The 27,730-nt window shown below is 46.6% G+C and overlaps 1 protein-coding gene across 1 annotated transcript; it reads right to left on the bottom strand.

Moving 5' to 3' along the window:
* Nucleotides 1-591: 591 nt before the first annotated feature.
* On the bottom strand, nt 592-27,730 carry ACADS (acyl-CoA dehydrogenase short chain). The gene is made up of 10 exons (XM_075320622.1): nt 27,611-27,730; nt 27,394-27,542; nt 21,053-21,202; nt 17,557-17,668; nt 13,492-13,643; nt 4,550-4,720; nt 4,346-4,483; nt 4,166-4,261; nt 4,039-4,095; nt 592-1,391 (listed from the first exon to the last, which is right to left on the bottom strand). Exons 1-10 carry the CDS (start codon nt 27,657-27,659, stop codon nt 1,239-1,241), a joined length of 1,227 nt encoding a protein of 408 aa, XP_075176737.1. The 5' UTR covers nt 27,660-27,730; the 3' UTR covers nt 592-1,238.

Raw genomic sequence — 27,730 nt, 5'->3', positions numbered from 1 at the left:
TTTCAGAATAACCTGTTAAGTGTATGTACTTTAGGAATTACATTCTGCAGGCTGTCTATTATTTTCAGTTGTCCCTCAGCTATTTGGTGGAAACTAACTGCTTTGAAGTATTTCATGCGCAGTGCACAGATATAAGGGCTTCCTGCTCTTCTATGTAGCACATTCCTCAGGAGCAGCATGGAAGGCATTATATAGCAGAAATGAGCAGTGTAGCTGTAAATCCAGCTCTATTGTAAGATTAGGCTGAAAAAGGATCCGTCTGATACTGCTTTGTTTCTCACGGCTCAACATACAGCTGTTCTCTCAAATAAGATATATTACAAAGTTTCCTATATTTATTTGTATTCATTTATGCAAAGTTCATTGAAATGAAAGTTCATTGTGCAACACTAAAAAATTCTGCCAAGTGTATTTCCAGAAATACAAGATTATGACATGTCAAATGTCTGAGAACCCTGAGAATGCCTGAGAACAAAGTTGTTTCTTTGCCTCCCATTATTCTCTTACATGCCATCCATGTTATTGGTTGAAACTTTTAATTTATGCTCAGTTAACTATATGCCAAAAAATCCCAAAGAAATACATATGCAATTACAGTATAATATCTTTATTTCTTGCTTCAATTTAGTATTCAGATTTGAATTTGCTAAAAGGACGTTTGCCATAGATGTGGCCCGCAGAAATCTATGGGTACAGGACATCAAATATTTGTGTAATTAAACCTATGCTCCAGATGTGGCATATAAATGAATAGAGCCAGAGATTTCGGTGATGCCTGGAGGTTACACTTATATTGAATGTATAACACTACAGATTTATTTATTTCTGCTTCGGAGGTTCAAATATACAGTTTTGGAAAAAGGACCACTAATTTTTTTAAGCAAATTTGGAAGCTGATCCAGAACAAAAAAGGACCTATATTTCCTATTCATTTTCAATCCACTTCTGCATTAGACTAAAAAATACATCCCTACCCCCCCAAAAACAACAACAAAAAAAAAGCCATAGAAGAATTGCAGCCGTTTTAGTCATTGACCTGATGTGTTTTTCCAGTGCAGTGAAATTAGTATAGCAGGGATTTCTTGTCTCTGTACGATCCTGATACAATTTATAGTGTAGTGTTCCATATTCCTGAAGGCAAAGGCGTGGTGCAAGGACGGCTTTGCTGGAAATAGTAAATGTGATGCTTGGCCCAGATTTAAGGCATTTTGGTAAGTTTTATTTTTTCTTCTGCTGATTTACTGCTGATACTCTTTAAGGAGTTGGTTGGCTATTACAAGTCTTTGGATCTCACTGGTCCCTTCGTATATTTCAGTGATTCGTGCATCTCTGTAATGACGTTCAGCAGGCATCTCGGTCACATACCCCATGCCACCAAGAATCTGAATAGCCTAGAAAGATCAATAAATACATTGTGAGCAGTGGTAAAACCCAAATAATTTTATGGAAAGCCCATGACAGAGAACTGGGGATGTAAGTTCAGTAGTTATGTTTTCCAGGATTACAATATTTATGGGCTATCCAATATAGCTGACGAAGGAAGTGCTGCACTCATATTCTTACAATGTTTATAGGCTGTCAGTATGATCAACCCTCCTAAGCAGTCTACATAGGCATGAAGGGCATAAAAAGTTGAATAAAATGATACATTGATATTTGTAAATCTTATGTTTTCATTCCACGTTTTCCATAATATGTAAATGAGCCGTCCATGTGTCCACTGCAAAGCTTATGTTAAATAAAATGGGCCATTACCAGACTATGAAAAGACTGACAGTCTGATCTCACTGAAGAGGTGAGTGTGATTATAACTTAGTACAGCAAACCTGAACTTTGTCAGCTTACAAATACCTTTGCAGCTGCAGCTCTCTTCTCACAATGCCATCAAACGCTGTTTTATTGCACTTCCCCTCATTCTGGCTGCCTGTGAAATGGAAGCTGAAACACTATGAGAGGTCAACTGAAGCTCCAAATGTGTTTGCAATGGGACAAAGCTCAGCTCCGCTGGATTGTGATAGTTAGGCTCTGTGCGCACTAGAAAAAGGATTTTTCTTAAGAAATTTCTTGAGTGAAGGATTAGCGCACCTGAGATAAAAAAACGCACCAACAACGCACCAAAAAACGCACGCGTTTTGGTGCGTTTTTTGTAGGTTGGACCCTGCGTTTTTTAATGCTTCAACAGCAATAAATAATATAGATAATAGATAGATATTCGATAGATAGATGGATAGATAGAAAGATGGATAGATGAATAGATAGATTGCTAGATAGATAGATAAATAATGGATAGATAAATAGATAATGGATAGGTAGATAGATGGATAGATGAATAGATAGATAAATAGATAATGGATAGATGTATAGACTGATAGATAGATAAAGGATAGATAGAAGGATAGATAGACTGAGACTGATAGACAGATAGATAGATAAATAGATAGATAGATAATGGATAGATAGATAATAGGTAGATGGATAGATAGAGAATCAATAGATAAGAGTCCCTGTGAGGACACACTGCAGTTCTCGCGACTGGTAGTGTGTTCACATTACCGACCGTGAGAAATGGCCTGTGGTTACCTCTGCAGGCTCGTTAAGAGGCTGCATTGATTACTATGTGTCAGACGTTGCTGGATCAGTCTGCAAGCGTCATGGGACCTGCGTGGATTACGCCGGAGCTGTGTGTTTGGAGGTTTAATAAAATGGTGAAAGAGGGGCTTTTTTGTGTTTTATTTAAAATAAAGGATTTTTTGGTGTGTGTGTGTTTATTCACTTTACTTACGGGTTAATCATGAAAGCTGTCTCATGGACGCTGCCATGATTAGGCTTGGACTTAGTGGCAGCGATGCGCTGCTATTAACTCGTTATTACCTTGATTGCCACCGCATGACGGCAATCGGGAAGAGTCGGGGACACATAATGGATGCGACAGTCTCGAGGCAGCGACGGGCTATTCTCGGCGGCGGGGGGGTTCATTAACCATGGCCGTCGCCCTCCTCAGCCTGAGAATACCAGGCTACCGCTGTGTGTTTACCTTGGCTGGACGGTAAAAATACGGCGGAGCACACTTTTTTTTTGTTTTTTTATTTTAAATATGTACGTATGATTTCTATTTGTATTCTATACGTCTGTGTGTGAGTGTGATGTGTGTGTTTACTCTCTGCTCCGCTTCCTCTTCCTGTCATAATGACATCACTTCCCTGCAAAACGCAGGGCAGTGATGAACATTATGTCCTGATAAATGCAAAATAACGCGGGAATAACGCAGGAAAACGCAACGAAACGCACATAATTTGCTACCTGCGTTATTCCCTGCGCTATATCATGATTACATTACAGTCAATGGAGTGAATAACGCAGTTAGCTGCAGAAAAGAAGTGACATGCACATTCTTTTTCTCAAGAAAATCTACTGAAAAAATTTTCTTGAGAAAAAAAACGCAGTGTGCGCACAGCTAATTTTTTCTTCCATAGGTTTTGCTGGGGAATGTCTGCAGAAAGGTACAACCATTTTCTCAAGAAATTTCTGCAGCAAAAACGCCCAAAAAAATGCAGGTAAAAACGCAGTGTGTGGACATAGCCTTATAATTCCACTCAGCTCTTCAGTGAGATCGGAAGAGCAGACTGTGATTACATGTCTCACACTGGTAATGCCGCCTTTATTTTAAAATGAGCTCTGGAGGCGGACTGAGGGAGATCTATGTCCAGCCCACAGATCTCAACAGCTCATTTATATGTTAACAACCATTGATATTTCTCTGGAAAAGATGTTGGATCACAGATGTCAAGGTATAATTTTATTCAACTCTCAAGTGGAGTAAACAGGTAGAAATTGCTCATATGATGTTGGCTGAGAACAAAAAAAAATGGATACTTTTTTTTGCTAAATCCAATTATGTCCTTCAGACAGGCAATAAATACCTTTTCAAGTTTCCACACTAAAACTCCTTCCCTTGGGACAGAATATCTGGTGCATTCTCTGTGCTCAGTCTCTTGTATGTTATAAGCAGCTGAAGCATTAGGAAACCTTTACACATACCTGGTGTGATATCTGTGTAGCAGCCTCAGACGCTGCTAGTTTCGCCATTGCAGCTTCCTAGTAAAAGAAAAGAAGTTAGAACAAAGCACAATGTGCTATTCACACTTCAAGATGAAGGACATCCAACCTTGGTAAAAGGCTTCTTATTATCCTTCAGCATTGCAGCCCTCCAGGTCAGGAGCCTTGCACTCTCCAGTGCCAGAGCCATGTCCGCCAGCTTAAACTGAGAGGGGGAGATGAAAATATATAAAAAAAAAAATGGCCTGCACTAAAGCGCATACATCAAGTAGCAATTTAGATTCTGTACCTGAATAGCTTGCAACTTGGTAATTGGTGATCCAAATGCAAACCTTTTCTCTGCATAGTCTACAGCACAGTCCAGGGCGGCCTGAGCAATGCCAAGAGCTTGAGATGCAATTCCGATCCTCCCGCCATCTAAAGTTTGCTGAAAGAATAGAATATGTATAATCAAATATCACAGATAAGTGGATATGCAAAGAATATTTTTTACCATAGCAATTTTGAAGCCCATTCCAGTCTGTCCTAGAAGATTCTCACGTGGTATGCGACAGTCTTCAAAAATTAAATTGGCCGTGGAAGAAGCCCGGATTCCCAATTTATCTTCTTTCTTGCCAAGAGAAAGGCCCGGGGTTGGCATTTCAACTAAAAAAGCACTAATACCCTGGAAATATACAAATTATGTGTAAGGTTACATGTATCAATAAACGCCTAAAGTTCATCTACTGTTATCACATTTATTGTGCTAAGGGGTATGAAAGTCATGTTCTTTGGGAGTAGAAACAATATGAATAAATGAAAAGCCATAGATCCCTACCATTAATTGGCAAATCAATCAGACTAGTACATAAAAATGGCTACTGTCTTATTACACTGACAGAAACCTGTGTAGAGTGTGAATAGGACAGCAGTCTGTGAGCATGTGCAGTAGGAAGTCAGACTCCAGGTTGATATTCTGATCTAACACCTAGGAGATCAGGAGTGCGGAGAATAAAAAGAGGCCGTCCACTGCCTGTCCACGCTGTCTTTCTGAATGGGGAGTGACTGCGGTGACCTGGTGATAACAGACAGTATATCCCACGGCAAGAGAACAGTACCAGTCAAAAGTTTGGACACCCCAGTTTATGTAATGGTTTCTTGTTCTTATTGGAATGTGCACATTGTCGATTCAGACTGAAGGCAGCAAAACGAAAAGGAGCACATGAAAAAAACTGAATTTGTATTAAACCTTAGATTCCTCAAAGTACTCCCTTTTACTCTGATAAAAGCTTTACATACACTTGTCATTTTCTCAAGCAGCTTCAGTTGTTACATGCAATGGTTGTCCAACAATCTTGAAGAAATTCCCTGAGGTGCTGAGCACTTGGTTGCTTTGCCTTGCTTTCAATCTGTTGTCAAACTCATTTTAAAACCATCTCAATTGGGTTGAGGTTGGGCGATTCTGGAGGCCATGTTATCTGAAGCAGCACTTCATCTCTATCCATCTTGGTTACATACGCCTTACGTGGCCTGGAGGAGTGTTTAGCTCATTATTCTTTTGCAACACAGCTGATGAACACACCACGTATCAAATTATATGGTATGGTAATGCTGTGGAGGCCATCCTAGGCAATTGTGCCTTTAATCTGGAATAAATCACCAACAGTGTCACCAGCAAAGCACCCCCATACCATCACAACTCCCGATATATGCTTCACTATGGTCACCACAATGTAAAAACCATCTGCTCACCTTTTCTGCATTCTCACAAAGACATGGCAGTTGGTACATATAACCTCAAAGTTTGACTCATCACATCACAGTACAGATTTCCACTGATCTAAAGTACAGTCCTTGTGTTGCTTGGCCAAAACAAGTCTCTCTTTGTTTGTGGTTCTAAGAAGTGGCTTTTTTTCAGTAATTTAGCCATAAAGGCCTGCTTCTTGCATTCTCCTCAGGACAGTGGATGAAGATGGGCCTACTACATGATGTATGTGCATCTTTTATAAGGACTGTTATTTGAGGTCATTAACGTATCTTCTGCAGTAATAATAATTCTTAGTTTTCCTTTCCAGGGGCGATCCTTAAGAGAGCCACTTTAATCATGGCGATTGATGAATTTCATGAGCACATAAGGATACCTTCACGATTCTAGCAATTTTACAGATTTTCATGTTAGACATCAATGATGGCCTGCTGGTTCTCTTTGCTTAATTGAATGATTCTTGTTATATTCTGGCTTAGAAGAATGTGGAATAGATTTCAGCCCTGATCGGCAGGTTGGGACCCCTGCTTTAGAGAATACCAACGGTAAATCGGGTACTTTGCAGAACCTAAGGTGTACACATATATTAGTCGTTTCAACCATGTTCATTCATGGTTTTGCTGCCTTCAGTCTGAGTCTTCAATGTTCACATTCCTTAGAGAACAAGAAAAGTATTGCATGAGCAGATGTATCCAAACGTTTGACTGATACTGTACCATAAATTCTGGGCATAACTATTGGAACCTACAGAAAGAACTAGACAATACTGTTTTGTGGTGATTATTATTATTATGTCTCTATATACTAAATAATTTTAAATTCTATGATGCTTTGGAGAAAATATACCGTATTTTTCGGACTATAAGACGCACCTGATTATAAGACACACCCTTGTTTTAGAGGAGGAAAAAATAGAAAAAAAATTTAAAGTAAAAAAAATGTGGTCATGGCACACTGTTATGGGGGGTAGGTCTGCTGCTGACACTGTTATGGAGGTAATATCCCCAAATTCTGTACGCATATCCCCCATTCTGGGTCCATTCCAGGTATATATGACCCCCATCATGGAATATGTATGTTCCCCATCCCTATATGTGTGATCCGAAAGAAGGGAATTTTGTTTACTTACCGTAAATTCCTTTTCTTCTAGCTCCTATTGGGAGACCCAGACAATTGGGTGTATAGCTTCTGCCTCCGGAGGCCACACAAAGTATTACACTTAAAAGTGTAAACCCCTCCCCTCTGCCTATACACCCCCCCGTGCATCACGGGCTCCTCAGTTTTGGTGCAAAAGCAGGAAGGAGGAAACTTATAAATTGGTCTAAGGTAAATTCAATCCGAAGGATGTTCGGAGAACTGAAAACCATGAACCAAGAACAATTCAACATGAACAACATGTGTACACAAAAGAACAACAGCCCGAAGGGAACAGGGGCAGGTGCTGGGTCTCCCAATAGGAGCTAGAAGAAAAGGAATTTACGGTAAGTAAACAAAATTCCCTTCTTCTTTGTCGCTCCATTGGGAGACCCAGACAATTGGGACGTCCAAAAGCAGTCCCTGGGTGGGTAAAAGAATACCTCGGTAAAAGAGCCGTAAAACGGCCCCTTCCTACAGGTGGGCAACCGCCGCCTGAAGGACTCGCCTACCTAGGCTGGCATCTGCCGAAGCGTAGGTATGCACCTGATAGTGTTTCGTGAAAGTGTGCAGACTCGACCAGGTAGCCGCCTGACACACCTGCTGAGCCGTAGCCTGGTGCCGCAATGCCCAGGACGCACCCACGGCTCTGGTAGAATGGGCTTTCAGCCCTGAAGGAACCGGAAGCCCAGAAGAACGGTAGGCTTCAAGAATTGGTTCCTTGATCCACCGAGCCAAGGTTGACTTGGAAGCCTGCGACCCTTTACGCTGGCCAGCGACAAGAACAAAGAGCGCGTCCGAGCGGCGCAGGGGCGCCGTACGAGAAATGTAGAGTCTGAGTGCTCTCACAAGATCTAACAAGTGCAAATCCTTTTCACATTGGTGAACTGGATGAGGGCAAAAAGAAGGTAAGGAGATATCCTGATTGAGATGAAAAGGGGATATCACCTTAGGGAGAAATTCCGGAACCGGACGCAGAACCACCTTGTCTTGGTGAAATACCAAGAAGGGGGCTTTGCATGACAGTGCAGCTAGCTCAGACACTCTCTGAAGTGATGTGACTGCCACTAGGAAGACCACCTTCTGCGAAAGGCGTGAAAGAGAAATATCCCTCATTGGCTCGAAAGGTGGTTTCTGAAGGGCCGTTAGCACCCTGTTCAGATCCCAGGGTTCTAGCGGACGCTTGTAAGGAGGGACTATGTGGCAAACCCCCTGAAGGAACGTGCGTACCTGCGGAAGCCTGGCTAGACGCTTTTGAAAAAAACACAGAGAGCGCCGAGACTTGTCCCTTAAGAGAGCCGAGAGACAAACCCTTTTCCATTCCGGATTGAAGGAAGGATAGAAAAATGGGCAAGGCAAATGGCCAGGGAGTAAAACCCTGATCAGAGCACCAGGATAAGAAGATCCTCCACGTCCTGTGGTAGATCTTGGCGGACGTTGGTTTCCTGGCCTGTCTCATAGTAGCAATGACCTCTTGAGATAACCCTGAAGACGCTAGGATCCAGGACTCAATGGCCACAGTCAGGTTGAGGGCCGCAGAATTCAGATGGAAAAATGGCCCTTGAGACAGCAAGTCTGGTCGGTCTGGTAGTGCCCACGGTTGACCCACCGTGAGATGCCACAGATCCGGGTACCACGACCTCCTCGGCCAGTCTGGGGCGATGAGGATGGCGCGGCGGCAGTCGGACCTGATCTTGCGTAACACTCTGGGCAGCAGTGCCAGAGGAGGAAATACATAAGGCAGTCGAAACTGCGACCAATCCTGAACTAATGCGTCTGCCGCCAGAGCTCTGTGATCTTGAGACCGTGCCATGAATGCCGGGACCTTGTTGTTGTGCCGGGACGCCATTAGGTCGACGTCCGGCATCCCCCAGCGGCAACAGATCTCTTGAAACACGTCCGGGTGAAGAGACCATTCCCCTGCGTCCATGCCCTGGCGACTGAGAAAGTCTGCTTCCCAGTTTTCTACGCACGGGATGTGAACTGCGGAGATGGTGGAGGCTGTGGCTTCCACCCACAGCAGAATCCGCCGAACTTCCTGGAAGGCTTGTCGACTGCGTGTGCCGCCTTGGTGGTTGATGTATGCCACCGCCGTGGCGTTGTCCGACTGAATTCGGATCTGCCTGCCTTCCAGCCACGGCTGGAACGCTTTTAGGGCTAGATACACTGCCCTTATCTCCAGAACATTGATCTGAAGGGAGGACTCTGGCTGAGTCCAGGTACCGTGAGCCCTGTGGTGGAGAAAGACCGCTCCCCACCCTGACAGACTCGCGTCCGTCGTGACCACAGCCCAGGATGGGGGCAGGAATGATTTCCCCTTCGACAAAGAAGTGGGGAGAAGCCACCACTGAAGGGAGGCCTTGGCTGCCCGAGAAAGGGAGACGTTCCTGTCGAGGGACGTCGACTTCCTGTCCCATTTGCGGAGAATGTCCCATTGAAGTGGACGCAGATGAAACTGCGCAAATGGAACTGCCTCCATTGCTGCCACCATCTTCCCTAGGAAGTGCATGAGGCGCCTCAAGGGGTGCGACTGGGCTCGAAGGAGAGATTGCACCCCTGTCCGTAGTGAACGCTGTTTGTCCAGCGGAAGTTTCACTATCGCTGAGAGAGTATGAAACTCCATCCCGAGATATGTCAGCGATTGGGTCGGTGTCAATTTTGACTTTGGGAAATTGATGATCCACCCGAATCTCTGGAGAGTCTCCAGAGCAATGTTCAGGCTGTGTTGGCATGCCACCCGAGAGGGGGCCTTGACAAGAAGATCGTCTAAGTAAGGGATCACCGAGTGTCCCTGAGAGTGTAGGACTGCTACCACTGTTGCCATGACCTTGGTGAAGACCCGTGGGGCTGTCGCCAGGCCGAAAGGCAGTGCCACGAACTGAAGGTGTACGTCCCCGATGGCGAAACGCAGGAAGCGCTGATGCTCTGGTGCAATCGGCACGTGGAGATAAGCATCCCTGATGTCGATTGATGCTAGGAAGTCTCCTTGGGACATCGAGGCGATGACGGAGCGGAGAGATTCCATCCGGAACCACCTGGTTTTCACGTGTCTGTTGAGCAGTTTGAGGTCCAGAACGGGACGGAAAGATCCGTCCTTTTTTGGCACCACAAACAAGTTGGAGTAAAAACCTTGGCCCCATTGCTGAAGGGGAACAGGGATCACCACTCCTTCTGCCTTCAGAGTGCTCACCGCCTGAAGAAGAGCATCTGCTCGCTCGGGGGGTGGAGATGTTCTGAAGAAACGAGTCGGAGGATGAGAGCTGAACTCTATCCTGTAACCGTGAGACAGAATGTCTCTCACCCATCGGTCTTGGACATGTGGCAACCAGGCGTCGCAAAAGCGGGAGAGCCTGCTACCGACCGAGGATGCGGTTTGGGTAGGCCGAAAGTCATGAGGAGGCCGCCTTGGTAGCGGTTCCTCCGGCGGTCTTTTTTGGACGTGACTTAGACCGCCATGAATCAGAGTTCCTCTGACCCTTCTGTGGCCTGTTGGACGAGGAGAATTGAGACCTGGCTGAGGGCCGAAAGGACCGAAACCTCGATTGTACCTTCCGTTGTTGAGGTCTGTTTGGTTTGGACTGAGGTAAGGACGAGTCCTTTCCCTTGGATTGTTTAATGATTTCATCCAATTGCTCGCCAAACAGGCGGTCGCCAGAAAATGGCAAACCGGTTAAGAACTTTTTGGAAGCAGAGTCTGCCTTCCATTCATGTAGCCACATGGCCCTGCGGACTGCCACTGAATTGGCGGATGCTACCGCCGTACGGCTAGCAGAGTCCAGGACAGCATTCATGGCGTAGGACGCAAACGCCGACGCCTGAGAGGTTAAGGACACAACTTGCGGAGTAGAGGTTCGTGTGACTGCATTAATCTCAGACTGAGAAGCTGAGATAGCTTGGAGTGCCCATACGGCTGCGAATGCCGGAGCAAAGGACGCGCCTATAGCTTCATAGATGGATTTCATCAGGAGCTCTATCTGCCTGTCAGTGGCATCCTTGAGTGATGAGCCATCTGCCACCGCAACTATGGATCTAGCCGCCAGTCTAGAGACTGGAGGATCCACCTTGGGACACTGAGCCCAACGCTTGACTACGTCAGGGGGAAAGGGATAACGTGTGTCATTAAGGCGCTTAGTAAAGCGTTTATCCGGAAAAGCTCGGTGTTTCTGGACTGTATCTCTGAAGTTGGAGTGATCCAGAAACGCACTCAGTGTACGTTTGGGAAACCTAAATTGGAATTTCTCCTGCTGAGAAGCTGACTCCTCAATCGGAGGAGCTGGAGGAGAAAGTTCTAACACCTGATTGATGGACGCTATAAGGTCGTTTACTATGGCGTCCCCCTCAGGTGTATCAAGGTTGAGAGCGGCGTCAGGATCAGAGCCCTGATCTGCCACCTCCGCTTCATCCTCCAGAGAGTCCTCATGCTGAGACCCTGAGCAGTGTGATGAAGTCGAGGGAAGTTCCCAGCGAGCCCGCTTAGCCGTCTGGGACTGCGGTCCGTGTCAGAGTCCTCACCGTGGGACCTATGAGTCTCCCCAGGAGCACTTTGCTGCGCCGACCGAGGGGGGTCTGAGAGCAATGATTCAACAGTGCCCAGGGCCTGTGTTACCAGTCTGGACTGCAAAGCTTCTAGTATCTTAGCAGACCATCTATCCATAGACTCAGAAAGTTTGTCAGCGAATACTGCAAACTCTGTCCCTGTCACCTGGACAGTGGTAGCAGGTGGTTCCACCTGGGCCGAGGGTCCCACCAGTGGCTGAGGCTCCGGCTGAGTGAGTGTCACAGGGGCCGAGCATTGCACACAATGAGGGTAGGTGGAACCTGCAGGTAGCATAGCCGCACATGAGGTACAGGTTGCAAAATAGACCTGTGCCTTGGCACCCTTGCTTTTTGCGGACGACATGCTGTTGTCTCCTCTTAGAGCAATCAGTGAGGGTATATAGCCAAAGCAAATAGTGCGGCCGTACAGAGTAAATGTATACAATATAAGCATATAAATATACACTTCGGCACCCAGGGGGGCCAGCACCTAGTAACAGGTGCGGCTTACCGACCGCCCTCAGCGGTTGTGTGACCACCAGATTCCCTGCCTGGGCCTCCCAGAGCTGTGGAGCTCGGTGTGGTCTCCCCTCTGAAGTTCTCCAGCGTCAGAAGTGCTGATAGGAATGGCTGCCAGCGTTCTGAGAGGAGGAGGGAGCCGTGGGCGTGCCTCAGAAAGTGCGGGAATCTGGTGCCCCACGGTGCTCAGTGAGGGGGGAGGAGGATACTAAGTATGCTCCAGCCCTCAGCGCTGACGTCCAGTGCAGCGTCCCGCCCTTACCCCTGACTGGCAGGCCCGGGGGCGGGAGTATGCGGTACTAGGCCGCAAAAGCCGGGGACTAAAGTTATAAGCGCGGCCGGCAAACAAGCGCGGTCAGCGCGGTAGTCCCGGCGCACAAACACACCCAGCAGCTGCTGCAGCGTCCATTACACAGGCGCTCTATGCGCCGTCCCCAAGGGGACACAGAGTACCTCAGAGGAGCAGGGCCTGTCCCTGACGATACCCGGTCTCCTGTCCAGCAGATTCCCCCAGGGGCTGCGGAGGGAGCACGGTCCCAGTGCATGGTGACCGGTTAGGATCCCACTTCACCCAGAGCCCCTAAGGGATGGGGAAGGAAAACAGCATGTGGCTCCAGCCTTTGTACCCGCAATGGGTACCTCAACCTTAACAGCACCGCCGACCAGAGTGGGGTGAGAAGGGAGCATGCTGGGGGCCCTGTTATGGGCCCTCTTTTCTTCCATCCGATATAGTCAGCAGCTGCTGCTGACTAAATAGTGGAGCTTGCGTGCATGTGTGCCTCCTTCAACACAAAGCATAAAAACTGAGGAGCCAGTGATGCACGGGGGGGTGTATAGGCAGAGGGGAGGGGTTTACACTTTTAAGTGTAATACTTTGTGTGGCCTCCGGAGGCAGAAGCTATACACCCAATTGTCTGGGTCTCCCAATGGAGCCACAAAGAAAATACGGTACTTTAAAGTTCTGCTGCATGTAACTGACAGGACAATCCCTCATATGTACATAGCGAGAGACCTGTGTTAAAGTATATGCTGGGCACAATTCTGAACAATGGGTTTATAAATGTAGTTAAAAAAAAATGTAAAAAAATACTACCTATATGTATCTATGACCACAGAGCAAAGAGTTGCTTACTGTATATATGATTCCTAAATGGTAATAGTAATTCTTAAAAAAAAATAATAATAAAAAAAAAAAAACAGTAGCACCACCACCACACTACATTTGCATTACATTTTATTTTTTACAAATGCATGGTTTGTAGTAATTTTTAACAACTAAAAATCATTACTAAAAGACAAAAGAATCATATTTTGACACTAGAAATGACTTTACCACAACAGTAGGGGCTAGTGAGATTTTTATGGGTGTCAATATATTTTTGCTGATTTTGTCAGAGGTAATAACCTAGTAACTTAGAATAGAGCAAAACATTTCATTATCATAGAAGGCGTAATATCAGTATAAAACCATTCTTATTTATATATCCGCTTTGGTCACTCACTTTGTGTTTCATGGACTTATCTGTTGTAGCAAAAACAACCACTGCGGAGGCATCCCATGCATTCGTAATCCAGGATTTTGTTCCATTCAGAACCCACTCATCCCCAACCAGCCTGGCCACGGTACTTGCTGCACCTGCATCACTGCCATTACCTAAAAACAACAAGAGGACAGTATTTTTGCTCCAAAGCACAATGACGATTGCCAGTTAACCAATATGGGCTCCCTCGTCTTTGCATGTATAAGTGTATATCTTCAATTGCTTAGCTTATATTGTTATGCCAGTGTAATGCTTCACATGCAGGTAAATATTAGCTATATCCCCTTGGTATTGGTAGCAGTATGGCCTTAACATGGGTGGTTACTGAGCTCAGAAGTATTTGCAGTGACAGAATTATCACGATTTAGCCTATGTACACCAGTACAACGGATTTGAAGCATTAAATGTGATGTCTCCAAACGATCTCTAATCCGTTGGAGAAACTGCACGGATAGATGAAGTCTAGTTCACGTTTTGTGAGACTGTTCCCTTATCCAATACACAGGGACAAACATCTCTCTCTGGGGGGGCGTGTCCTGGACATGGAGGAGTGAAGACGCTCAGAGCCGGAGCTCCTGGGCCCAAAGCTTTGCACACTCTTCCCCGCCGGCCGCGCGCAGACACAATGCCCCCAAAGAAACGGCCACCTGCAGTACATGTTCCGGCATCAGACAGAGGATCCTCCGGAGGTCTGACAAGATTCCTCTCCTCCCCAGCAACGGCACCCCTCAGCGCCGGCAGAAGCAAGATGGCGACGGCTGGAACAGGGAGCGTGGTGGAGGGGAAGCCCCCGCAGGCAGCGTGGCTGCAGCGCCAGCTAAGTGAAGGGGAGAGGGGGGAGGAGGAGGCTGGAGGCACTGCCGCTCATGGAGGGAGCCCAGCCACGTCCAAATCAGCGGGGCCCGCACAGAGAAAAGATGGAGAGCAGACCCCGGGAGGTACCTTCATAAGGGAGCCACAGTCCACTTCCAGGCCCCCTGGCGCCCCCAGCCTGAGGGATGGCGACTCTGGGAACCTGGGTGCCCCCTTGGCCTCCCCCCCTGACATGCTGGATATCCAGGCCCTGAGGGAGCTTATCGTCGCCCTCCCCAGCAAAAAAGATCTGGATGAGGTGGCTTCTAGAATAGAACAGGCCCAGCTGTTAGCACTGTCCTCGGTGAGGGAGGAGATGGGGGTTCTGGAGGACAGGATTACGGCCTCTGAGCAGGCCCAGGGATCAATGGAGGGCAGACTGGAGCGCTTGGAGAAAGACTGGGAAGCTTCCAACATATGTATTAGAGACATGTCCCTGCTTCTGGATGACCAAGAAAACAGAAGCAGGAGAAATAATGTCAGACTGAAAGGAATTCCGGAGGACTGGTCGCCTGAACTCCTGCGCTCCAATGCTCTGGCCATCTTTAATATTGTCACAGGCAGACCCCAAGACGCAACCTACCTCTTTGATAGGATCCACAGGGTGGCCCGCCCTTACACCAGGGCATCCTCCAACACCAGAGACGTCCTATGCCGTCTCCATTATTATGGAGATAAGGAGCGGATCCTTCAAGGGGCTTGGTCACATGGCCCAATAGAGATGGACGGTGCACTCGTGTCATTGTTCCAAGACGTCTCCAGTCGTACCCTATATATGAGGAGGCTACTTCACCCGCTATTACTCCGAATCAAAGAAGCGGGCGCCACCTACCGCTGGGGACACCCCTTCCATCTTGTAGCCCGCAAAGGAACTGCTGTCTATCCGTTGAGGAGACCCTCAGATCTACCGGGTCTGTTCGTTTTCCTGGGGATTGACGAGGTGTCGGTTCCGGATTGGCTCGCCTGGGACCCCCCGACCCCTGTGAGGCGGAGGGTGAGGGGTGGGGGGGGGCGGTCCTTCCTCTTCGTTGGATGAACGGGGCTGATACAGCTTGATTATTGTGCCCCTTGTTATTTCTTCAGCACTGAATGTTGACATGTGCATAATGTTTACCTTACAGGTGCTCTGGGATTTAAAGTTTAAGGTCGTTTCTTTTCTCTCCTAAGTAATATTTGCTGTGTCGCGCGCGGCCGGCGGGGGGGATCTTTTCCTGGTCCCGGCTGGAGTGCCGGGATGTAAAGTCCGGCTTCTTTACAGCTGGGCCCGGACCCTGGCCCCTCCGTGATTCCGTACTCGTACCCACTTTCCTTTCTTCCCTGTGGACCCTCGGCTGGTTCCTAGGTCTGCGAGCTTTGCGTGAGCTTCTATACCCTGTGTGCTTTCTCTCCCTTTCTTTTTTCTCTCCTACTACCTTCTACCTTCCTCCCGCTCTGTCCTATTCCTTCCCCTTTCCACTCTTCCTCTAAGTTCCTCCCCCCTTTCTTCTCTCTCAGCTGGTGTGAACTCTATGTTGAGAGATGTCTGAATGATCTTTAGGCTCTCTAGCCTCCTTTCGGTACTTCTCCTTCTTGCCTCTGATAAAAATTTGTTAAAAAACGGACCCGTTCGACAATTTGTTGGGTTGGCCCAGACGTTGGTGACTTTGTATTGAGATGTATTCTCCCCAATTGTTTTCGTTTATTTTGCCAACTGACTGATATATGGTCTGTAAGGGTCTGTTGTATAAATAAAGAATTTAAAAAAAAAAACATCTCTCTCTGCATGGACCCTCATGTACATATCACCAACTCCCGATCTAGCAATAGTATACATACCGCCTCTAAACTCGACACATATTGTTGGCTACCGAATTATGGCTTTAAAATTAGACAAAACTAAATACAGGAAAACCGCTACTAAACCTCCTACAGCTTCGGAGAAAATGGCTTCTATCAATACTTCGGTTAAAGAGGGAAAAATGTTTGCGTTAAAAAATTCAAAAACTTTCGAAGGTTTGCAGCACAATATTTAACTGAAATCACAAAAGTCACATTTTCACTCCTTATATATTTAGTTTTATCAAACACTATCACACTGTGTGCTGTTTACCTACAATGTATGTTTTAGCTTCAGAAGATTATCATTGCCAGACTATTTCAGCAAGTTCGGCAATCCCCCTGCTGTGAATAGCAGCTCACTGGCTATAGACATTGTATATAGAGAGCCTGGTGTGAATGGGGGAAACTTTCTTAGCTCTGCTGCATTGCTAAATCTGCTGCACCCAGTAATCTAAGTGATACATCATTGGATTCAAGGTCTCTTTGCCTTCATCATTCTGCTCTTAGAAGAAGGTTACAAAAACCTGCTGACAAATTCCCATTAAAGAAGAATAAAAGTAAAAGTTTTAGAATGGACAAATCAAAGTCCTGGCCTTAATACTATAGAAATTTGGTGGAAGGACTGCAAGCAGGCAGTTCATGGAAGAAAATTCTCCAACATGACATAGTTGAGAGGCTAAAACTCCTCCAAGCCGATGTGCAGGACCAATCAGCAATTATCGGAAATGTTTAAATGCAATTATTGCTGCACGAGGGGGTCACACTAGATACTGAAACAAAAGCTCACATAATTTTGCCACTCACAAACATGTGAAAGATCATTTTCCTCAATAAAAAAAATTAGAAGTCTAATGTTTTTCTCTTTATCTACTTTTTAGGACTTTACTGAAAATTTGATTTAATTTGAGGTCAAATTTAGGCTATGTGCGCACGTTGCGTACTAGCCCTGCAGATATTTCTGCAGCGATCTGAAGAGCACATGTGCGCTTTAGATCGCTGCAGAAATGTCCGTAGTGAGCGCCGATTCCATGCGCTCTGCCTGCAGCTCCTGCCATAGACAGAGCAGGAGCTGCCGGCAAAGCGCAGGAAAGAAGTGACATGTCACTTCTTTTTGCGCAGCGCTTCGGCAGTAGCCGAAGCGCTGCGCTCTTAGACGCCACGTGCGCACGGCCCCTGCACAATCTCCATAGACTGTGCAGGGGAAGCAGGACGCATGCAGTTACGCTGCGCTACAAAGCGCAGCGTAACTGCATGTTTTTACGCAACGTGCGCACATAGCCTTATGCAGAAATATGGAAAATTTGGAAGTGTTCTCAAACTTTCAAGCACAAGTGTATCCATAACCATTTTACAAACCTGGTTCACTTAGCGCAAAGCAGCCAATCTTGTCCCCGCTACAAAATGGAGTAATCCACCTCTTTTTCTGCTCTTCAGAGCCGTTTTTGAGGATTGGACCTAAATAAAGGGACTACAAAAAAAACCCTACAGATAAATGACAACATATAGAACGTGGCTATGTAAGAGGACTTAATGCATGGATTCACAAATATGTAGCACATAAAAAAAAAAAAAAAAAAAAAATAACAAAAACACACCATTAGCCTGAGACTAGATTGTCTTGTGCGGGTTTGTCTGTAAAGTCAAATGAGAAGGAAAAAAAAAAAAAATCCCTTATCAAAAGTTCTCATATTAGCCAATCACCATATTGAATTAATTATCCCAGTGAGGTGACTAGTTGCTAAACGTAATCAGGCTAGTTTTCCTGACAGATAAATGAGGTGTATTTGCTCAAGGGATTATCTACAACTACAATATCCTAAAGATAGGTCTTTAAGGCTGCTTTCACACATCAGTTTTTTTGCATCAGGCTCAATCCGGCTCAAAAATCTATGCAACAGATGCGGCGAAAAAAACGAATCCGTTGCATACGTTTTTCCATGCGGCCTGTCCGTTTTTTGACGGATCCGGTATGATACTGAGCATGCCGGATGCGGTTTTTGCCACAGGACGCCGCATCCGGCGTCCATAGGCTTGCATTGTAAATCGCGAAGGATCCGGCGTGATGCAGTTTTTCGCGGCAGACAAAAAATGCTGCAAGCAACGTTCCATGCAGCCGCTGCATCGGCTAAATATGCCACATCCGGCATAAAACCGGACGCAGTGCAAGGCCATGCGGCACAATCCGGAGCTAATGCAAGTCTATGAAGAAAAAACGCATCCGGCGGAAAAAAAAAAAAGGAAGTGTTTTTTCTGCAAAGCGCCGGATTGTGCCTGATTGCAAAAAACTGATGTGTGAAAGTAGCCTTACCCCTTCACATATTGGGACATGTATTAAATACCTGGAAAGGAGTCATCATGTGTACATTGTATGGCAAAATTAATGTTGTCATTCAAAATTACAACTCGGCGCTCAAAAATGAAAACAGAAAAATAAAAAAATAGAAAAATATGGTTCTTGAAAAAAAGTCAAGGTAAAACAAAAGTACAAAACCAAAAAATTCCCTCTTCCTTAAAGGGTTAATGGCTACCCCAATAAAATTCAGGAACTTCAGAATGCAGAAATATTCTGAAAAGTCACACCCATACAACCTTAATTGTAATTTGTGGGCGCTTAATAGTGCCGTTACGTCCATTTTGCCTCTTGGTGGGTTTATGAACAATTAATTGTCTTCAGATTTTACAGAAACTGACAGATGCACAAGTAACATTGTGTGAGATTTCAGGCTCATGCTGATGAGAGTATAAATCGGATGTGTGATGGCCGATTTGTGATCAGATAGCTCAGTCAGCACTCCGACCAATGTTGTTCAGTAAGGCTGGGCAGATGAATGATCTCTTTCTTGGTCCAACAGTGAGAAAAAAAATGGCGTATGTCCTACCACTACTTGTGTGTATATTGGATGAAACTCACCTATTCAAGTCTATGGGTGCGTAATATAAAAAAACGGATCCCAGATGGAACATCCGCGTCACATCAGATTTTTACGGCTACATCACTATAATAAACCTAAGAAATGGTATTTGATCATGTACATTTCTCTTAATGTAGATGTTAGAAATCAGAACACACACGGATATCACACAGACGTAGAAAATGGCCACACGGATTCTGGATGAAACGTGGACCATTTTTCATGCGCTCGTCTGTAAATCGGCTTTATTCTTGCGGCCGCACTATCACACTGGAGTACATTTGAAAAAAAAATATCTACTGACATAAATATTTTTGCTGATTTTACCCAAACGAAAGGTGCGAATTCCAGATATGAAGAAAAAAATTAAGCAATATGTCAAATTCATTCAGAAATAAATTGTGAATTGAAAGGTTTCAAAGTTGAATATCAGGGCTAATGAGAAATTCTGAAGACGTGATGGCAGATAATAGATTTGCTTTATACAAAAAAAAAAGAAAAAACAAAAAATCAGACTATTGTCTAACCAACAGAACAATAAGGAGGTTGTGTACATTTTAATTGTTAGCCATAACAGATGATGCCCACAGACGTTTGACAAAGTTATGGGGCTTATGGAACTCATTTGCATCTATGGGCATTTACAATTGGGGTATATTTCATATGGTAAGTCAAAGGATGCACATAGATTAGAGAAATAGGGGAGACTCTTACAGCAAGATGTTTTCCTTTTTTGTTTTTTTTAAATTTGTAAGTCAACTTCGATATCAGAAGGATAACATGTACCATATTTTTTAGATTATAAGACACACTTTTTTCACGCCAATGGCGAAAATGGGGGTGCACCTTACAATCCGTATATAGCTGACTGGGCGGAGAATAGCAGGGGCAGCGGAGATGGAGCTGAAGGACCTTGGTGTCGGCATCAGTGGGGCAATGCTGTGGGCCCGGGAGGAGGGAGTGTCGCAGCGGTGCAATGAGGGCGCCATTGATCTGGGCAGTGGACGTGACAGGCTTCAGGAAAATGGCTGCGGAAGCAGCGCACGTGCAGATTGATATCTCAATCTTTCTATGCACCACCGCAGCCATTTTCCTGAAGTCCATCGCGTTGGAAGCGGCACATGTGCAGATTGAGATCTCGGCTCTTCCAAATCTCAGTCTTCGCGTGCACCGCCTCCTACGCAGCCATTTTCCATTGCGTTCACTGGTGAGAGATCAATGGCGCCCACAATGCCACAACACCGCCCACCTCCCAGCCCAGTGCCGCCGCCGCCCTCGTAAGATGGAAGTTTGATGTTGGTATGCTTCTAAAGTGTTAGCCCGCGATGTCCATCCAGAGAAGAAAGTTCCTGGAAGACTGGTCATGTGACGGGTCACTGGGCATCACTGGTTAACCGGCCTCCGTGCCAAGCAGCTCTTGCCGTGAACCCATAGGGGGGAAAATCAGCAGAAATGAATAATAGCACGGTCTGATAGAGCGCTAAGGAGGCCACAAAATTAATTTGTTTTACAGTATTTATTATTTTCTGTCAGCCACCAGATAGTGGCTTTTTAGGTTAGGTAACAAATATACAGAGATTACCTTGCCGTGGTGACTGGGCTCACATGCATTGGCCAATACATATGCTAAATATCTCTCTCTTTTTTCAAATATTCCTATAGCAATAATGCAATACCAGAGTTTCCTTATTAATTGTTAGCATTTTAGTGTTCAGCTGTATATGTTTTGTAGTTATGTGTTTTCAGCTAGCACCTGTTCACACTTGTTGGATGTGCGGGTCAGTCTTTTTTGTATACTTTCAGAGCGTTTGACCTGCTCAGCTTGAGTAACGAGCACCTGAGCATTTTAGTGCTTGTCCATCACTAATTAGGACCAATCTCTCTCATTGTTTCCCATTTACTGGCACAAAGTCTGCACAGTAAAATCTTTCTATACTCACATTGTTGACACTCATGACGACTCCGGTGGATGCACAGCCACGACTTATCTCTTCTGTTGCAATAGAATAAGCCAAGTAATCAAGTCCAGCTCCACCTAGGTCTTCAGGGACCTCTACTGACAGTAATCCCATCTGTCCCATTTTCTGGACCTGGGGAGAGAAATTTAATATACCAAAAGTTCCACAAATCCACAGTCCATGCCCTTGGTTATAGCTGCTTCTAGAAGTGTTTGAGAACAATGTGGCTTCCACAGTGGGTTTAACTATCATTATCTAATTATGCATAATACGTATAGACAAGTGATCCTTCAAGGGCTCTCCAGTGTCTCTCACATAAGGTGAGGCCTTCCAGATCTCTGCACAACTCCTACTCTAATGGATAAGATACAGCAGAAACTACATTAGGGGTGCTTCACACACAGCGAGCTCGCTGCCGAGATCGCTGCTGAGTCACGCTTTTTGTGACGCAGCAGTGACCTCATTAGCGATCTCGCTGTGTGTGACACTGAGCAGCGATCTGGCCCCTGCTGCGAGATCGCTGCTCGTTACACACAGCCCTGGTTCGTTTTCTTCAAAGCCGCTCTCCCGCTGTGACACACAGATCGCTGTGTGTGACAGCGAGAGAGCGACAAATGAAGCGAGCAGGGAGCAGGAGCCGGCGTCTGACAGCTGAGGTAAGCTTGTAACCAAGATAAACATCGGGTAACCAAGGTGGTTACCCGATATTTACCTTAGTTACCAGCCTTCGCAGCTCTCACGCTGCCTGTGCTGCCGGCTCCGGCTCTCTGCACATGTAGCTGCTGTACACATCGGGTTAATTAACCCGATGTGTACAGCAGCTAGGAGAGCAAGGAGCCAGCGCTCAGTGTGCGCGGCTCCCTGCTCTCTGCACACAGCGCTGGTAACTAATGTAAACATCGGGTAACCATACCCGATGTTTACCTTAGTTACCAGTCTCCGCAGCTTCCAGTCGGCGGCTCCGTGCAAGCGCAGCGTCGCTTGCACGTCGCTGCTGGCTGGGGGCTGTTCAGTGGTCGCTGGTGAGATCTGCCTGTTTGACAGCTCACCAGCGACCATGTAGCGATGCAGCAGCGATCCTGACCAGGTCAGATCGCTGGTCGGATCGCTGCTGCATCGCTAAGTGTGAAGGTACCCTTAGTCCTGGCAACTTTCTGTCACTTTCTGATGCAGAAGCAAAAGGTGCTGGATAGCCCCATTGTACCAGCAGCCTCCTGACCTTTCCCCAAAGGCAGAAGATATTAAAAGATATGGGGATTGCACATATTGGATTTCAACTTTCAAAATCTTAGTCCTCGCAAGAGATGAATTTCTGCCAGGAGTCTGGCATACTTGGCTCAGCCTAGCGATTGCATACATTGGGGAGTTGAGAGAAGTAATCAGCTACACAACGTTTATGATATGTCCACACGGGACTGAAAAGTCTGATGTTCCTGGAATTACAAGCAATTCTGTGCGAAAGGCAACACATTTCACATAATCCCTGTATGACTCAAGGACCTAAACCCTTCCCCCACTGCTGTACATCTGCAATACTGCACCACCCTGAAATAACACCGCATGGCGATACCCATTTCTGACAACTGCGGATACGTTGTTTGGGGAGAACAAATTCTCATGTTTTCACATTTTGGGTGAAATACGATTTCCTATATTGGAGCTTCAGAAGCTCTTACAGGACGGCACTTGTCAGCACTTTTTTTTTTACATTGGATCTAGGGCTCTCTCTGTTTAGGTGCTGGTCCCCCAATACAATTTGTTCCAGTCATAATGTAATTAGTGATGAGCGAGTACTAAAAAGCTCGGGTGCTCGAGGCTCGGGCCGAGCCTCCCAAGATACTCGTGTACTCGGCCCGAGCAACGAGCCCAATGTTATCCTATGGGAGACCCGAGTATTTTTGTGAAATGACCCCCCGGCAGCATGGAGAAACCCTAAAACTGTCACAAAAGTCTCAGAAGAGTGCTCAAATGACATGGCATCAGCATGGGGAAGACCCCTTGAAGCATTTATCACTCAAAAGTCACAGCTGTGAACAATTTTGTCCGAGTTTTACGCCATTTTTACGGACTCACCAGAAAACCTTGCAAAATGACCCCAAAATGAATTTTCATGGCGGAAATGTTAAGGGCACATACCCAATAGTGAGATAGAGCTGGTGTATGTTACTTTTTGAGATTAATACATGAAAGATTTTACATAAACATTGTGTGGCACTCCGATGTCCAAAACGCACGTTTTGTGCTTTTTACTAGCGATGTCGGTCATTTTTTTTTTCATTCTATCTCCCGTCGGTCGGTCTCGCTCTGTCGGTCTCTCTCTGTCTTGTCTGTCCCCCTCTCACAGTCTGTCGGTCATTCTCCCCCCTCTCTCTTACTCACCGTTCGCCGATCACTGCTGCGGCACTGCACGGCATTCACACTGCTCCTGCGGCTTTTCTTCTTTTGAAAAAGCCGGCCGGTCATTAATCAATCTCGTATTCTCTGCTTTCCTGCTTTTCGGCGCCTATGATTGGTTGCAGTGAGACACGCCCCCACTCTGAGTGACAGGTGTCACACTGCACCCAATCACAGCAGCCGGTGTGTGTGTATACTGTGCAGTGAAATAAATAATTAAATAATTAAAAAAAACGGCGTGCGGTCCCCCCCAATTTTAATACCAGCCAGATAAAGCCATACGGCTGAAGGCTGCTATTCTCAGGATGGGGAGCGCCACGTTATGGGGAGCCCCCCACCCTAACAATATCAGTCAGCAGCCGCCCAGAATTGCCGCATACATTATATGCGACAGTTCTGGGGCTGTACCCGGCTCTTCCCGATTTACCCTGGTGCGTTGGCAAATCGGGGTAATAAGGAGTTATTGGCAGCCCATAGCTGCCACTAAATCCTAGATTAATCATGTCAGGCGTCTATGAGACACCCTCCATGATTAATCTGTAAATTACAGTTAAAAAACACACACACACGAAAAATCCTTTATTAGAAATAAAAAACAATAACAAAGTCCCTCATTACCAATTTATTAACCCCGACAAACCCTCCATGTCCGGTGTAATCCACGGTCCTCCAGCGTCGCGTCCAGCTCTGCTGCATGCAGGTGACAGGAGCTGCAGAATACACCGCCGCTCCGGTCACCTCCACGCAGCTAATGAGGTGAGTATAGCGATCAGCTGCTGTCACTGAGGTTACCTGGATCCAGCGGTGGCCGCGGGTAACCTCAGTGACAGCAGCTGATCGCGCTACTCACCGCCGCTCCGGTCAGCTCCATGCACCAACTGAGGAGAGTATAGCGATCAGCTGAGCTGTCACTGAGGTTAATCGCGGCCACCGCTGGATCCAGCGGTGGCCGCGAGTTACCTGACTGACAGCAGCTGATCGCGCTTCTCACCTCAGTTGCTGTGTGAAGCTGACCGGAGCGGCGGTAAGTAGCGCGATCAGCTGCTGTCACTGAGGTTACCCGCGGCCACCGCTGGATCCACCGCTGGATCCAGGTAACCTCAGTGACAGCTCAGCTGATCGCTATACTCACCTCATTAGCTGCGTGGAGGTGACCGGAGCGGCGGTGTATTCTGCAGCTCCTGTCACCTGCATGCAGCAGAGCTGGACGCGACGCTGGAGGACCGTGGATTACACCGGACATGGAGGGTTTGTCGGGGTTAATAAATTGGTGATGAGGGACTTTGTTATTGTTTTTTATTTCTAATAAAGGATTTTTCGGGTGTGTGTGTTTATTTACTGTAATTTACAGATTAATCATGGAGGGTGTCTCATAGACGCCTGACATGATTAATCTAGGACTTATTGGCAGCTATGGGCTGCCAATAACTCCTTATTACCCCGATTTGCCAACGCACCAGGGTAAATCGGGAAGAGCCGGGTACAGTCCCAGAACTGTCGCATCTAATGTATGCGGCAATTCTGGGCGGCTGCTGACTGTTATTGTTAGGGTGGGGGGCTCCCCATAACGTGGAGCTCCCCATCCTGAGAATACCAGCCTTCAGCCGTATGGCTTTATCTGGCTGGTATTAAAATTGGGGGGACCGCACGCCGGTTTTTTTAATTATTTATTTATTTATTTTACTGCACAGTATAGACACGCCCACCGGCTGCTGTGATTGGGTGCAGTGTGACACCTGTCACTCAGCGTGGGGGCGTGTCTCACTGCAACCAATCATAGGCGCCTGTGGGCGTGGAAAGCAGGGAATATGAGATGGCTGTGTACAGAGCACAGCGCGCCGGCCGGTATAAAGGCTCGGTCACGCTGTGCAGGCCGGCCAATCACTGCAATTCCACAACTAACAGGGCTGTGGCATTGCAGTGGTCTGCCAGCCAATCCCTGCATGAGGGCTGGCTCTCAAAAGAGCGCCAACATGCAGAAATGAAGACCACGAGTAAAGCACGAGTATCACGAAATTACTCGGTACCCGCCGAGTAGCCCGAGTACAGTGATACTCGTGCGAGTACCGAGTAGTAACAAGCATACTCGCTCATCACTAAATGTAATGTAAAAAAGATAGGGGTTTCCCACAAAGTACAGTTTAGTCAATAGATCTTGGAATAATAATAATTTCCACAATTGGAAGTTTTATAAAAAAAAAATAAAAAATGTTCCTGTGCTGAGATAATCTTATAAAAGTGTCCCTGCTATGTACTGTGTAATGGCCGTGTCTGACTGTACAGGGACATGGTCTGATCTTACCACATTTGCTGGGCAGGGGAGGATGCAAAAGAGAATAAAGACATTATAGCACAGGATTGTAGCTGCTGCTTTCTGTGAGGTAAAACTTTTCCCTGCCTGTTTAAAAACAATATTTTACCTCACAGAAATCAACAGCTGTGATCCCATACTGTTCCATCTGTATACTTTTTTTTAACTTCTGCCCGGCCCAGGAGCCGTGGTAAGATCAGACCATGTCCCTGTACCATCAGGCACGGCAATTACACAGTATATAGCAGGGAAACATTTAGAAGATTATCCCAGCAGAGAGTTGTTTTTTTTTTTTATATAAAGGGGTTTCCAGGACTTTAACATTGACTACCTATCCTTAGAACAGATTAAGTGAACCTGTCACCAGATTTGTCACTTATAAGCTGTGGCCACCACCAGTGAGCTCTTATATACAGCATTCTAGATTACTGTAATATAAGACCTCAGGCTGCTCTGTATAACGTAGAAAACACCTTTTATTATACTCACCTGCGGGGTGGTCTGATGGGAGTCACTGGTCTCGGTCCAGCACCTCCTCTCTTACTTCCATTGCCAGCCTCATTCCCAGCTCTGTGTGGATGATGTGTCTTACATCATCATCCTCCATACAGAGGCAGGTATTGCACTCCAGCATACATCTCCCATCAGGACTGTGAGAAGTGCGTATGTACACGAGCACAATAGCTGCCTCTGTGTGGATGATGATGATGGTGATGAAGGACACATCATCCACACAGAGTTGGGAATGAGGACAGCAATGGAAGAGAGGAGGTGCTGGACTGAGAAGAGACGCCCATCAGACTGCCCCACAGGTTAGTATAATAAGGCTATGTGCACACGCTGCGTTTTTGGGCTCCAAACTTCATGACTTTGCTTCCCCAGCAAAGCCTATGAGATTTCAGTTTTGTTTTCCGCACAGTGCGTTTTTGAGCTAAACAAAAATGGTCGTGTCAATCTTTTCTGCGTATTTCCACCCATGCACTGCATTGGAAAAGCACAGCAAAGCACAGCCAAAAACGCACAAAACGTGGTGCGTGTTTACTGCTGCGTTTTTGATAGGGGGGGGTGTTTTTTTGCGTCCAAAACCGCAGCGTTTTGGAAAAGTGCAAAAACGTCAGCGTGCGCACATTGCCTAGCAGGTGTGTTCTGCGTTCTACACAGCGGTCTGGGCATTTCTATACTGTATTCTGGAAGGCTGTATATAAGAGCTTATTGATGGTAGCTGCAGGGGACATCCCCTGTATCCCATCCAATTGTGGCTGTGGTTTTATTCCAAGATCTAGTTATTAATGTACTTTGCTGGTGACAACCCCTCTCAGTGCACGGGGGTCAGTGCACGCTGCAGACGCCGGATATACAGGTCTCAGATTCCGCTACATCCCGGAGGATCGGCCTGCACTATATAAAGCCATCCCCAGATCAGCGCTACCCGCATATACAGGGGCTGACGTGTTCCCTCTGGCAGAGGAGGAAAGGAATTCACAGACACGGCCGGAGATCCGAGCCTGGTAACGGCCACGCTGGCATGTGTAGTTCTTAGTGTGGAGGGGGATGGTGATTGGTGGGAACTGCCCAGTGCGCGGGACGTCAGTGGGTGAAGGGGCAGCAGTGCGCACACCTGCTGCCTCGGGTACCGGTGCTCTCGGTCCAGCTGGGCAGCTATGGGCTGCAGCTCTCTCCCGGCGAATTCCCGGCATGTGTCCCGCAGCATGCGATGAGTGTCCGGCAGCTCCACAGTCTGGTACACGGTGTGCAAGCCCCGGAGAGCTGTGGAGACAACAGAGGTCAGCTGGCGGCCATAGGACACCGTGAGGTCACAGCACCCCGGCGCTCACCCGTGCACGGCCGCCATGCTCTGCACAGGAGCGGAACTCGCAGCAACATGTCTGTCCCTGAGCTGCCCGGTACAACCTCTGCAGCGCCAGCTTCCGTATCCAGACTCCTCCCCTCTGAGG

This window comes from Anomaloglossus baeobatrachus, chromosome 1, assembly GCF_048569485.1.
Source record: "Anomaloglossus baeobatrachus isolate aAnoBae1 chromosome 1, aAnoBae1.hap1, whole genome shotgun sequence".
Classification (NCBI taxonomy): Eukaryota; Metazoa; Chordata; class Amphibia; order Anura; family Aromobatidae; genus Anomaloglossus; species Anomaloglossus baeobatrachus.
The sequence above is the reverse complement of the archived record's forward strand: the minus strand, read 5'-3'. Positions and strand labels throughout refer to the sequence as shown.